Below are 15,653 nucleotides of genomic sequence, written 5' to 3'. Positions count from 1 at the left end.
AAAATGACTTAGTAATCTACACACTTTTAAGTTTATAATATTTAATCTAAATTATAAAGTAAATCAATTCTAAATGTAGATGATCATTTTTCACAAATTTTACTTATATAAAATTTACACATATAGTAGTGGTACACTCATGCTTGAGCCAAGCGCTTGTAGAACAAAACCGTTCGGGCTTGGCTCCCCAAAGCGGACAAACAGCTTGTGCGGGAAATTACCCCACAAAAAGGCGCTTTTGAGGGCAGTGCCTTGCACAGGAATAACAAAACCGTGCAGGTGTCGGGTCCGGGACATGGCCAAGCCAATCCCACCCCACCCCAAAGCGGACAATACTCTTGATGGGCATTGCCCTCAAAAGCGCCTTTTTGTGGGGAGATTTTTCACCCACAGCACAAGCTGTTTGTCTACTTTGGGGAGCCAAGCCCGCATGGTTTTGTTCTCAAGGACGAGTATGGGAAGACTATATAAACTATATTTATCATTTGTTCTCAAACTTCACATAAAAAAAAATTCTTTTGTAACAGAAACTATATTTATCATTTGTATAATTCTATGTGAAATTCAATTTACATTTTTTTTCTATAAGTATTAATTTACTACTCTATAAAAAATGTTACGTACCTTTTTCTCAGTTTTAAAGGTTGTTGATATATTTGAAATTTAAACTCTTTTTAACTTTTGTTACGGATGTGTAGTAAGTGGATAACTTTTAGGACTAAAAAACTAAAATTTTGGATTAAACAAAAATTGATAAATGTTATTAATTTTTTTTTTAAAAAAGAACAACAACACAAAAAATAACGTGTATCTCCTGCCATAAAATTTTAAATTTAAGCTTTTATTTACTAATGTTATGGATGTGTAGTAAATGACTAAATTTTAGGATTAAAAAACTACATTTTAGGATTAGCAAAAAATGATAACCGCCATACATAAAATTTGAAAAAAAGAACAACATCAACAACACCAAAAAGGAGGGGGAAAAAAGTGGATGTGTAATTACTAAATTTTAGGATCATTTTAGGAGAATTTCCTTTAACAAAAATCTTGTTAATTTACTACTTCATAAAAAATGTTACGTAACTTATAAAATACTAGCCTCAGAGCATGTGTGTGAAAGGCTCTTCTATTTTTTTGGTAAAGATTAATATTTTGCACCCATTATAAATTGGGATTACTACATTTTTCAATCACAAAAATACCTAGGGGTGTGATGAGTGTTATGCGTTTGTACCAAATATTAAAATTAGTAACCTTTCTCCATGCATAACTCATCATACTCCTAGGTATTTTTGTAATTGAAAAATATAGTAATCTTAATTTATAATAGATGTAAATTATTAACCTTTACTAAAAAATAGAAGAACCTTTGAGCACGCACGTGAGCGCGTGCTCAAAGGCTAGTTACCTTTAATTAGGTTGTGCCAGATTATTTGAAAGTAGTGGCGGCTCCAAAATTTTCTTTTAGAGGTGTCAATAGTGTATTGAGTTAGGATTTTGTTGTGGGGAGTAAAAAATAAAATGATTATTTTTTTTTATTATTATTTTTTTGTATATACAATTGTCATATTACATGCAATAATCTAACATAGTATTCTAAATAGTATACAATACAACTATATTGTAAAATAGTCTAAAAAAATTATTAATAGTTTAAAAATCGGTAAGAAAACAACGATAGAATGCATATGAATAAATAAAAATAAATAACTAATCATAATATTTGTCAAATTAATAACAATTTATTATAATCATATGTAATATCAATTAAATAAAAATATATGATAAAGAAGAATAGAAATACACCTAAGAGTAGGTCAGAGAGTAAACGTTAAACTAAGGAAAATAAATAGTAACTTATATAAGATTTTGCTTTTGAAGTGTATGGATTTTTAACCACACATATGGACATTCTCTTGGAATTGGAGCACGCACTAAAAGACTTTTTGGACTCGAAAAATTGTAGAACACTTATCAAACTACTTGATTAGATAGAAAGAAAATATAGAAGGGAGAAAGAGAGAATGAGAAAAGAATCATAGATGTAAATACAGATCAGTTGGTTGTACAAGTAGTGTAATTTTTTGTTGATAAAGAAGAAAAATACAGTAAAAAAACAATTTTATTCTGCCCTCAACAGTAAAGTAAACCAGAGCCCAAAGAGAAGATTTATTTATTTTTTAACAAATGAGCAATTTAAAGAGTAGTGCTATTGACAAAACATTTATGCAATAAAATCTAGATGACAAGTTGTCAAAGGTATGTAAAAAAATGATGTCAGTAATGGGTTTAGATAAAAAGTCAATTACAACTTGTCACTTAATTTTTATTGTAAAAATATTGTGAAAGTAGCACTATTATGATCATATTTCAAGTTTATTTCAATTGGATTTAAACAAAATTTAGTTTTAGGTGTTCAAAATTTTATTTTAAGGGTCAAAACATAAAAAAATTAAAAATTTTATGTATAATTTTTTTTGGGGCAAAGCCAAAGGGGTTCGAACCCCCTGGCTGTAGAGCCGCCCCCGTTTAAAAGAATATAAATATGCATGTCATGGGGATGTAGTGCCGCCCCTGTTTAAAAGAATATAAATATGCATGTCATGCACATCATGCTGTCCTTTCTTTCTTTTTCCTGATTTGTTTCTTTCATTTTCTTTGTATTGCAGGTGTAACACGTTTGTGGCATATTTATGCATGGGACCAAGATTTATTGCAAGAACGTGTCATATAAAAGTCGGTCCCAGATTTATTTATTTATATTTTTTTTCAATTATTGGCCCATGCATTGTCTGTCATTACTTCATTGCTGCCATGGTTGCACCGACATCGATAGCTGGCAAATTTTACCAAGTTAATTTTCTAATAATTTTTTGTTTGTCTTTTTCGTTTCTAACTGTTCATGGTGTCCCTATCACGTACACTATTGAAAAAGGATAAAAGGAAAAAAAAAATCGTGAAAGAATGGAAGGGTTTATGACATTATATATACTAGATGATAATAGTTTACAAAAAAAACTATCTTAAATTTGAATATTTTCTCAAACATGATGTTTATTATAATATTGATGGTTTAGATTTATTTTCAGAGTTAAAGGTTTTAAAAGAAATTTTACAAATAAAAGATTATACTCCAATTGACATACTAAATTATATAAAAAGATTAGATTCATTTCCAAATACATGCATTGCTTATAAGATTTTACTAACAATACTTGTTACAGTAGTTTCTGCAGAAAGAAGTTTTTCAAAATTAAAATTAATAAAATTATATCTAAGATCGACAATGTCTCAAGAAAGATTAAGTGGATTAGCTATATTATTGATTGAAAAGAAGATGTTAGAAGAACTTGAATACAAAATTTAATTAGTCAATTTGCATGTCAAAAGGTAAGAAAAATAGATTTTAAATAAAATATATTATAATATAAAAATATTAAATAATATAAAAAAAAACTCAATTTTAGTTTTCGCCTTAGACCCCAAAATGTCTAAGGCTGCCCTGGTTGTTGATTGTTTGTTCAATAATGTTTGGCTTCCTGTATATATTGTCTTTGTCGTAGATGGACAGGTACTCCTTTTTTTCCGTTGAATCAGGTACTCATTCAATTACTCTTGGACATTGACGGTGATAATAAGTTCATTAGTTGGGACCTTGCCATTGTTGCGGTGGGAACTAGGAACCGCATTATGATACCTCACGTTTATTTGATGCAATTATCATTAAATCTTTATATATATATATATATATATATACATATAAAATTCGATAATTGGAGGAGGGATTTAAACTTGAATATTTTTTTAGAAATGCCAGGAAGTGTCAATCAGTTAAGTTACAAGACTCTTGGTAATTTAAGAAAGAGTTCGGTTAATGGATGCTCTTATAGTCTTACTGCATTTGTTAATGGATCATTTTAGGAAAATTTTAATACTACAATTTTTATGAAAAATATTTTAATGAAAAGTTTCTATAAAAAGTCTTGTTAATGTTTCTTTTTTCTTTTTCTATAAAAAGTTTCTAAAATCATTTTTTTTACCAATACCCTTATGGTGTGTTTGAATGGCATGATTTGGGTATTTGGATTTGGATTTGAGTGATTTAAATTCAAATAACTTGTTTGGAAAGTTTAAAAAGGTAAAGAATTTGGATTTGAAAAATCCACCAAAGATTATAAACCTTTAAAATGCTTGGATTTGAAATAACTCCTAAAATTAATGGATTTAAAATCTATTAATTTAAAATCCAAATATAAGTTCCCAAATGCAACCTTAGGGCATTTGTTAACTTTTCTATTGAGAGATATACTTGATAGAGTGTGAGATTGGAGGCCATGTGAAAATTGTGAATGTGTGTGTTAATTTTGCGGAAGTTTGTTTCCTTTACATCATGTCATTTTTAATTTCGCTCCATTAACTATATGTGTGAGTGTGTGTCCGCGCGAGTGATCTAAATACAGTTACTCTAATTTGATTGCATAAGTTTTCAGTTCATCAAACTTTTTAATTTTGTGAATCAGCTAATCAAACATACACTACAAAAAAAGAGGGCTATAGCGGCATTTGAAAAACGCAGCTATAGCCCATAAAAACACAACTATAGGCTATAGTTGCGTTTTTATAGCCGTGTTTGTATAGTTTTTGTTGAAGTTACTTTTCTTAAATGCATGTCAATGTTGAGTTACGTAGCGTCGTAGTCGTAGACTCTAATGCTAGCTTTTTTAGGATGTCTAAATGCATTGACTCTTATAATTTGATAATTTTGATTCATTAGTTTTCAGCTTAACAAACATGCATTTGTCTTTTTGAATATGTACACAAAATTTTGCAGGCCTTTGTTGGAGTATTTTGTCTTGTTTTTGGAATTTTTTTGATGTAAAGGTTAAACCTAGCATTAATAAACTATATACGTACCTTCCCTTGACCAAGGAGGATACAGTACAGAGTGATTAAAAATTATAATCAATTCATTGTTTCGATTCAAACGCCTTGACTTTTAATTTCTATAATCACCCCAATATAAAACATCCAAAAGAAAAATAAGAAAAAAAGAGTGAGAATAAAAGGGTTCTTATTGTGAATTAAGGAAATATAAAGAAAAGATAAAGAAATATGAGACTGAGATTATACCTGAGTTTCTTCTATTCTAGGGGTCAACCACACCCTCATTTTATTTTTGATAATGATACTGATACTAATACATCTATATCTCTATGTTTTCTCTGTCTCTTGATGTCTTAGTGCATTACAATGAGAGCTTATGCTCATATATATATATATATATATATATATATATATATACTATATATATATATATATATACTAGTTAGGGCAGCACGTGCAAGGCACGTGCTTGCCGTGGAAAAAAAGTACTGTAGTAATTAAGGTTAATTCTAGATTTTATTTGTATTATAAAACAAAGATATGAATCATTTAATTTTTAAAGTATATAAAGATTTACATTAATCAAAAGAGATATTAATTTTAAGAATTTTGATAATTATGTCGAAAAAAGTTAATCTCATTCGTTTAAGAATTTTAATCAACCATAAAGTTAGGGTAGGTATTTAACATATAAATATTTATTTAACTATAATAGTTTTCATGCCATCTGTTTCAAAGATAACCTAAAATATGTTTTATTACGTATGTTTCAGGTCACTGTTTTGACTTTGATTCAAGCATGGTAGCTTTTGTTCTGGACCTCTGGTTACGTGTCCACAACCCATTGATTTTTAGGTTATAATGTAGATAATTTTTGTGAGGAGCTCAATGATTTGTCTTCTAAAGATATCACAAAAACCCTACTTCTTTCATTGCATTTTCTTTTTGTAGTGTACTTTCGTTCCATGTTCAATAATTCGATATGAGGGCCTGCCTTGCCATAAGAGGATGCACCACTCCCTTGACAAGTTTATTTTCATTGATTTTTTATGGGTCAACATTGGATCATTTTGTTTCAATAGTAAGTTGTGTAAAATAATTTTTGTATTTAGAAAATGAGAGGTTTGATGGTAAAAATAAGCTAAAAATTTAATCTTAAATAGTCAAGACAATATATTTGATATAATTTTATGTTGAATTGAGACTATTTCATTCTATTCTAGCTCCAAATTACTTTGTGATGTAAATGAGGTTGAACCCAATCGATTTGGTCTGTCAATCAATTAATTTGACTATTTAAGTGTTTATTTGGTACAGTTTATTTTTCAGCATTTTGAGAAGGAACTGCTTAAAAAAAATTTACCTAGAAAAAAAGAAGTAAAATCTATTATATAAAAAAAAAAAAACATTATAAAAATAAAGTAGGATTGGAAACATGTTATCAAACAGACACTTGTAAACATGATTGTCTACCTATGAAATTGACAATCAGGCATATTGCTAGAAATTTGCTACACGTATCTCTACCAGTTAAATCGTTTTATAGCACTTGTAGGAATATTTTACAAAAGTGAATAAGTTATGCAAAAAGTTTTAAAGATTAAAGAAAAGAGGGAGATTACCATTTATCCATGTGGTATTGGCGTATTGCCCTATTGTGTTATATTTGAAGTAATTGATTTTTTTTTTTTTAACTAAGTTGTGATGATAAGGCAAAACCATCAGTGGGTGAGTTGTATTTTGAATATTATGCAAAATCAATTAATTTGAATAGAACTTTAACAATTTCATTTTAATCTAAACCTTTAAGGATCAAATATAGAAATTAATTTTAATTTTTTTAAATGTTGTAATAGGACCAAATCTCATTGGGTAAATTGTGATTTAAAAAAAAAAAAAAAAAAAAAAAAAAAAAAAAAAAAAAAAAAACTAAGCTGAACTAAACCAAACCATTTTCGAAATCATAAGTGCTATTTTATAAATGAAATTATTTTACACATCTTACACTAACATCCAAATATGGAGGTTTAGAAAAAGAGACATGAAAATAAAAGATACGTCCTACAAATAAGACTATAAAATGAATAAAGTTGCTTATAAACAATTTACGATTAGTTAGCAAAAAAGCTTATTTATATACATTTATTTAACAAATGAGTCAATCTCATACATAATAATATAATCGTGAACAATCTTGTGGTGTAGTGCTCAATTTAAGTATGTAGAATATCGTATGTTTATATATATATATATATATATATATATATATATATATATATATAATACTTATATAGATTCTATACTAGATTGTGTAAATATGTAAATAAGTTTATGAGATGTGAAACTATAATTTGTATTTTATTAATAATATAAATTTTCATTTTCATATTAAAAAAATTATATATAAACTTTAACAAAACAATATTTGTGAATTTAAATTTTATCAGTTCATAAACAAACACCATTTTATCTAATTATATCAACTAATATAATTCCAACTAAAATTTAGTTATTAATTATTACTACAGATTTTTGGAGGGGTAAATCATTTTATCTATGTCGTTTATTATATTTGGAAAAACAATAAATTAAGTAGCTTCTAAACAAGTTCAAGCTTGTTCAAATCAAACTTAAATATGTAATCTAACTTAGTGATGAACTCAAATTGACTAATTTTTGAAATAAAATTGAATGAATAAATCTTGAAACTTTAATACTTAAACTTGAAACTAATAAAATCACCATTCTCCTGTTGTTGAAACTAACAAAATAAAAACTTGGCTCAGTTGATTTATAGCCCTTCTTCTAAAACATCCTTTTGCTTTACATGCTGCAATTGTATTTGTATCATGTGTCTCTACCTCACTAGGCCCTTTCGGCCCAAAGAGTAAACCTGCTTGAGGCCTAAACCCTAATCTTCTTCTCCAGAGTCCATAATTCCTAACCAAAACGACTCTGATCCAAAGCCATTCCCAAATCCCAATCTCTCTTACTTGTTTTTGAGCTTTTAGCTCTAAAAAAATGGAATTGGTTATTGAAGATATGCATAATTTAGGATTTAGATCCATGCAATGGCCTTACCAGTTAACACTGGTTGTGAAATGTAAAAATTAATTTCGTAAAAAATAAAAAAGATAAAAAAGTTAATAAAAAAGGTAAAATGTTTTGAAAAAAATTTCCACTGCACTGGATCCAAATCCCACATTTTCAGTTACTATTGATGAATCTCATACTATGAATTTTAGAAGCACTTCCATTTTCATTCCAATTCTACTACACGCTGGTTCTGAGTTCTGATTCAGTCACATGGGCTGGAGACTAGCTTTCATACGACCCTTTTCAAGCTTTGTGGCAGCCTTTTGTGTCCATTTCTAGCTTCTACTGCTACAAATTTGGTCTGGAGTCATATCCATTGAAAACAATCTCAAAAAGTACTTAATCTCCCTCAAAATTCTCACCCTTTTTGTCGTTGACAATCATTACCAATGATTGAAGGCAAATGTATATCATGAATAATTGAAGGCAAATGTAATCTAGTGAAATGCTTGTTAAGGTTAAAATAATATGAGTCTCACATAATAAAAAAATTGAATAAATAAAAGAAATGACATAAAACTTATCCAAAAGTGTATAAACACTACAACAAAAAATGTTTATTATAACAAAAAAAATCGTTGCAATAACATCGAAGTCATTGCAATAGTTTATGCCAAGTGTTGCAATAAAATTTGAGGTAATAAGTTTGTGCTACAAAAAAATTTTGTTGCAATAAACCTTAAATATTTTAATGAAAATTTTGATGTAATAATATATTTGCAATTGCAATAAACAATTTATTACTTCGAATATCTTGTAGCAATAGGCTATTATTTCATGAATTTTATTACAATAGATTGTAAAGAATTGACAAAAATAATTTGGGTTCAAATTATTGCAACGGTATATTTATTATAATAGTGAAATTTTTCATATTTTTTCTTACAATAGATTGTAAAATAATTGGAATTAGATCATTGTAATAATATATTCATTGCAGCTTCATGTTTGTCATTGCAATAGATTGTAAAATAATTGATATTTTAGTTATTGCAATGTTAAATTTGTTGCAATAAGCCATCTCTTTGAAATTTCGATCTATTATAATATATCGCAAAATATATAATTCGTATCAAGTTATTACAATGGTTTCTTCAATTTAAGTTATTAAAAAAAATTGATTTCTTCAATTTAAGTTATTAAAAAAAAATTGATTTCTTCAATTTAAGTTATTGCAAAAATTTTTCTAAATTCAATTTAGTATTAAAATCTCTATTGCAACTGAAAATTATAAATTATTACAACTAATTATTATTAATGTAATAATTTACTATTTTTAAGTTACTATTGCAACGACTTTTAATTTTTAGATGTGATATTATGTCTAATACCACTATACTAATTTTGTTGTTTTAACACTTGATGTAATAGACTTATTTTGGTGTAGTGAAAGCTGACAAAACACTGACTTAAAGACAATATCTGACACAAAGTTTGGTGTTAATGAACACCTTACGATACCCGTTAACATAACCCTTAATTGAATACCACTAACATTTACCACCTTAATGCATTTTCCATTTGTTTCTTGTAAAGAAGTGATCTTGATGCATAGAAGCAAGGAATTTGATATTTCTTAACTACACTCGGACAAGATAATTCAAACACAGTGCAAATAAAAAATTGCAGCATTATGTGTTACTGATTTCCAACTTAAATAAGTATATAACCTACAATGGTAATGTTCAAATGTTGCAACTTAAATAAGTTTTCTGAATCATGTCAATGTTCGAATGTTGCACACATAATACAACATCATAACATGGAAGTAACATCAGAAGCAACACTATGATCTTACCCAAAACATAATACCTTCTCAATGTTCACTGGGACATGACACAAGAAACAAACAACAAAATAAGCTAAATGGCTAATATGTTACCACATGATGTGGCAGGTCATTCATAATAGTAATAGGTAGCAAATAGTTAAGAAGCACATAACAGGGAGGGATTAATGTTTTACAAAACCCAACATGAGAGTTTTTGAGTCAACCTAAACTAAATACTTAACAAGATATATACAAAAAAGAGCAAGTTTATTTGTCAGCCTAATGAACTGGGTGGGGCTTGAGTCATAGGCAAGGCAGCAAGTAACAATCTGCAAATTGTAACAACAAATTAACTTTCAATTAAGTCAATAAACACCTATACAAGAACAGCATTATGCTTATATAGCTTTATGCTGCAGGAGGGTATGAAATGGGGAGAGAGAAAGAAACTTGCCTGCCAGCTTCGATGATTTGCAGCACACGCCTAGAAGAATGGAGAAGAGTTAGTGAAGAAAGCTTTTAGAATGAGTAGGATTTTGCTAACTTTTGCGGAACAAGAATTGACATGCAAGATAAACCTTTTTTTTTAATGCAAATATCTTATTTATGACCTTCTAAATGATCATCCAAAGTACCAAGACGTGTTAGTATGCAAGGAATTGGGGATTTGACAGTTAAATTTGAGGACAACCAACCTCCAAGAACAGGGGATAGGGAAGAACAGAGAGAGAATTAGAAGAAATAGAGAAACAGAGAAAGGAATTATGGAATTAACAACAAAACAGTTCCTGCTCTTCCATCCATACATCCCCTAGACTAATACCCTCAGTCCTAACTGAATGCTAGCTGTGTAACTACCTTGACAGCTATTCACTCTAACCAACTCACTACATCAGCATATGCCACATAAGCATGAGGTAAACACATCACCACTACAAGTAATACACGTGTAACTAACCTACAATACAAGTGTACAGTGCCAGCTAATCAATACAATCATTATCTGAAACATAGTCATATACACACCCAGGCTGCACTGTAACACACACCCTTCATCAGCTGTGCACGCATGCCCCATCAGCAACATACGCCCCTCCACATCAGCAGTCTAGGCACACCCTGCAGCACTACCCCATGCAGCACCACACACACGCCTCGTCAGCACCACACGCACACATACAACTCAACACTCCTAACATAGTCTAACGGAACCATAGAACATGAAAATATCATTTTTCTCCTTACTAAGATGCAAAGAGCTTAAATTAGCTTTATGGCTAATCAACAACAGCATGATGTGGAAATTATTACTAGCAACAAGAAAGTTACAGAGATCCAGTTAAGGTATTTAACCATAAAGCAACTTAATGAAATTTACCAAATACCCTATATAAATATATATATATATATATATATATATATATATATATAGAGAGAGAGAGATAGAGAGAGAGAGAGAGAGAGTATATATTAAAAAGAGACAGCCAGGAAGCACAGCCAATATGAAAAGAGAGACTAAAACTTATTGATGAGTGTCAGACTACAATTTCTTATCAGCTTCTTCCTGATTTTTTTTGCGCTTCTTTGAGGAACTTGGACCCACAACTGAAAGCTCTGGTAAATCAGCAGGCACAAATCCACTTTGTAAATTGACTGCCTGAGATGAGGGTTGTGCATTGATCAATTGAGTTGATGGTTCAGGTGGTGGTACTTTGAGTTCAGTGCAAACTTGTGTTTTGGAGGAAGACCCTAGAATTGCAACTTCCATGGCTCGTATGCTAGGTACAGCACTGATATTGGCATGGCTTCTATCCTTGACTTTATGCAATGCAGAATAGAGGTTGCCTTTAGACTTAATAATCTCAGAAAGAATTATTCCTGATCCAGACTTACCTGCATTATATCTTCAATGAGTTACTCATGCCAAGATTCTTGTGGCTCAACTAATACTCATCCAGGATTCAAATCACCCCACCCATAGCTATCAACTTATATATTTTTTTTTTAATTTGCTACCCACACAAAGTTTAGTACACACATAGCATAAATAGATTTAAAACAACTTCATAATAATCATAGAGCAAAGATATCCAAATGGGAGAGAATGACAGCACGTGCCGCCAATTGTTTAGCTTCTTTTTTTTTCCCACTAGGTTCACCCTTATAACATACACCATTGAAAACCAAAGAAGATATGAAAACTGCAGGCAGCACTTTTGTTTGAACAGTATTGTAAATAGGCTTTTGCAGATTCATCTTGACAGCAAACTCGTTAAGGATAGACTTGCAAAATACTGTATTCTGGAAAATAACCACAAAAAGGTTAATTTAAATAAATAAATAAAAAAAAGATATTGGTCAATCTTTGAAGTAATAAGAGAAGATCTAACATAAAATATGTCATACATAAATGAATGAACCTAATTCTCAGTAAACTGAGCCTAAATAATATTTATAAGAACATTAACATTACACTTCATATCTGCATTCATCATTCATAATTCCTTACATTCACATACCTAAAAAGTAAAGTGCAGGTTTAATAATTAGATGAGCTACAGATATAAAGTGATGCATTGACATTATTTCAACCCCTACCATTCTTCTTACAAAGAAACACATAAATCTCAATGCCTTGGGAAACGACATTGTACCTAAGAGAACATATATAAATCACTTGATAAGTAAAGCCCAAATTGAGGAAAAAAATATCCGTTTTCTCCAACAATAACACTTGCCGGCTTGTCATTTAGAAACTAACTAGCTTATCAATAACCATACAAACATTAACATATAGTAACAAAATAATTATCTCAGATGTCAAAGCAAAATAACATGCACCTGGTTGTACCTTCAATATAGCAATGTAACCACAATAGAAGACTTCCTATTTTTTATAAGCATCTTTAAGCCTTATGATCTAACTTGAATATTTATTATCCATATTGAATTACTGATACTCAAAATTAATCCACCTAGAAAAGATGCAACCTACATATTTATGTTCTAAAAGTTCACCAAAACTTTATTATAATAGAATATTCCACACTGATATGCATCTTTCAGCCTCACAATTTAGTCTTCTTTCAACCTCCAAAAAGATAATCTCCCAACCTTTGAAAAAAAATTACAAGTTTCACCTTCCAAAGTTCTAAATTTACAAATTACAATCATGATGTAACAAACCTCACAAATGAGTGGAGTCAGTGGACATCTTTCATCCTTTATCTTCTTTGATATGTGCTCCAGTGCAAGTTTGGAAACGTCTTGTTCGGCCATTTTTCTCTTTGAAAAAGTGTTTGGAGAGGTATAAATCTGTCCATCCACTTCCAACGTTGACCTAAACTTAGGTGCATGTTGTGATCCTTCATTTACAGTTTTATACATTGGCAGCTGAATGGCCGACCTTTGCACGTATTCCTGTAGACGGTTCTTGTACATCAACTGTTCTTGAAGGCCTAAACAAATTCCATCCACAAAAGTTTCAAAGAATACTTCTCTACAACAACTAGCAAAAAAGATTCAAGCGAAATGTTGCTCATCTTAAATTTTATATATAAACAGGAAGCCACATACATGTAACAATGACAAACAAATGGATCAAACACGAATCAACAATGAGAAAACACTTTGCAATATTAAAGGGTAATTTCTAAGGTAACACACATTGCTTAATTATAATCACAGTAGAAGTGAACTAGCCGACAATTCAAACAACATCGTCATCATCCTGTACATGAAAAATAAAAGTATCAACAATTTAGACCCAATTTGAGTGAGTACCTTAAAGCCTTACAAAGCACATTTTATCATGTGCAGTTAACTAAGTTGATCCATCGTATGATGTGGGTTAGTTTGTTGACACTTATTTTCTACAAATGCCTGGCAAAAAGCATATATATAAAGCTAAAGCCCATAGAAAACCCAATTAGATTCTTAATTGGATTCTCAGTTTTGTGCTAAATGTCTCATATAAGTTTTAACATTTTTTTGCTTGCATTAATGCCTAACACAGAAGCCACGAAGACCACAATATTAAGCTTCATTAGCCAAAGCAAGAACATCTCACCTGTACACTTCTATGGTGGACTCAATAGGTGTGTTTCACTTTCTAAAAGTCATAAGACATATGATATTTCCAAATTTTTCGTAATAAGGCAGGGGGTGAGAGAGAGAGAGAGAGAGAGAGAGATCTATTTGTGCAATAAACCAAAAAAATATGGGTGCAAGTAGAGAGAGACGCGAGAATCATCCCAAGTTTAAAATTTTCCTTTTTCTTTCTAAGTTCACTGAGTCCACCAAATTGCAAAGCTTAATAAACAAGAACCATTTCAAACTATAAAAACAGGAAAGCACCCTTATTTATTATTTTGACATGGAGACCCTTTGGCTGCTCAGTAAATATATGAAACTAAAAAATTCTAAAATTTGTTTAGAGCAGAGAGAACCAGACCAAAAAAATAATAATGTAAAAGCTTAGATTTTTAAGTACCAAGGACAATTTATCAAAACCCAAAAGGGAAAATGTAAGAAAAACATAAATAAAATCCAAAAAAGTTTACATTTACGTGAGGAAGAGACCCTTTGGTTGTTCAGAAAAATAATGAAACCAAAAAATTCAAAATTTTGTTTTAAAAGCTCAGCTTTAATGAAAACCCAAAAAGGAAATTGTATCAAAACAGTCAGAGAACAAGCAAAAAAGCTTAAAAATCTAAGATTTTTAAGTAGCAAGGACTAATTATCAAAACCCACAAAGGAAAATGAATGAAATACATAAATAAAACCAAAAAAGAAGCTCATACTCACGTGAAGAAGAGGATGGCGCTGCAGAAGTAGAGGGACGCTCCTGAGGCTGAGGTGGAGCTGAAAGCTGAGGCTCTGGACAATTTATCAAAACCCAAAAGGGAAAATGTAAGAAAAACATAAATAAAATCCAAAAAAGTTTACATTTACGTGAGGAAGAGACCCTTTGGTTGCTCAGAAAAATAATGAAACCAAAAAATTCAAAATTTTGTTTTAAAAGCTCAGCTTTAACGAAATCCCAAAAAGGAAATTGTATTAAAACAGTCAAAGAACAAGCAAAAAAGCTTAAAAATCTAAGATTTTTAAGTAGCAAGGACTAATTATCAAAACCCACAAAGGAAAATGAATGAAATACATAAATAAAACCAAAAAAGAAGCTCATACTCACGTGAAGAAGAGGATGGCGCTGCAGAAGTAGAGGGACGCTCCTGAGGCTGAAGTGGAGTTGAAAGCTGAGGCTCTGGCTCAGGAAAAGCATTTGAGCGCATTTCCGCCATTTTTTAATCTCATGCACAGCTAGCAAACTCAAACAGTGAGAGAGAGAGAGAACTGTGACTGTGTGTGCGTTTGTTTGGACTTTTTGAAGCCCAAAACGTGCATAAATAAAAAAGTGGACAAGAAAATGTGTTTGGCTGAGTCCAAACACATTTACGAAAATGCCCCTAATATCTCACGCAAACTCAGGATAAAATAGGTAATTAACCCTAATATTCTAACTATTTAGTTAGATGGTTCAGTTATGAAAGTAATTTGTTTGTTAGCATCTCGAGTCTCTTAGACTCAATTTTGGCCTGTAAATCGAGTATAAAAGACTCGATTTTCATGGTCTGATGTGGCATTTTTTCCACATCAGATTAGTGGAAATCGAGTCTTTTAGCCTCAATTTACAACTCTTATATAGCCTACTCCCAAAATCATAAAACAGAACCCAGAACCCAAATCTCTTTCAAATTTCAAATACCTGAAGAGCCTCGTTCTGGACCGCCGAGGAGGTCGATCTCTATGGCGACCCAAGTCGCGCCAGGAGCGCGACCCAGGTTGAGCAGCCAGGGTCGCGCGGGTTGCGCTGGCCAGGGTCGCGCTGGCCCTGGCCGTG

At 30.7% G+C, this 15,653-nt stretch overlaps 1 protein-coding gene across 1 annotated transcript; it reads right to left on the bottom strand.

Annotated features, from left to right (window-relative positions):
* Positions 1 to 11,294: 11,294 nt before the first annotated feature.
* LOC126724020 (double-stranded RNA-binding protein 8-like) lies at positions 11,295 to 15,054 on the bottom strand. Its single transcript, XM_050428139.1, has 4 exons — positions 14,946 to 15,054; positions 12,941 to 13,212; positions 11,914 to 12,055; positions 11,295 to 11,647 (listed from the first exon to the last, which is right to left on the bottom strand). Exons 1-4 carry the CDS (start codon positions 15,052 to 15,054, stop codon positions 11,295 to 11,297), a joined length of 876 nt encoding a protein of 291 aa, XP_050284096.1.
* Positions 15,055 to 15,653: the final 599 nt, after the last annotated feature.

The sequence above is a fragment of the Quercus robur genome, chromosome 1 (genome assembly GCF_932294415.1).
Source record: "Quercus robur chromosome 1, dhQueRobu3.1, whole genome shotgun sequence".
NCBI lineage: Eukaryota > Viridiplantae > Streptophyta > Magnoliopsida > Fagales > Fagaceae > Quercus > Quercus robur.
The sequence above is the reverse complement of the archived record's forward strand: the minus strand, read 5'-3'. Positions and strand labels throughout refer to the sequence as shown.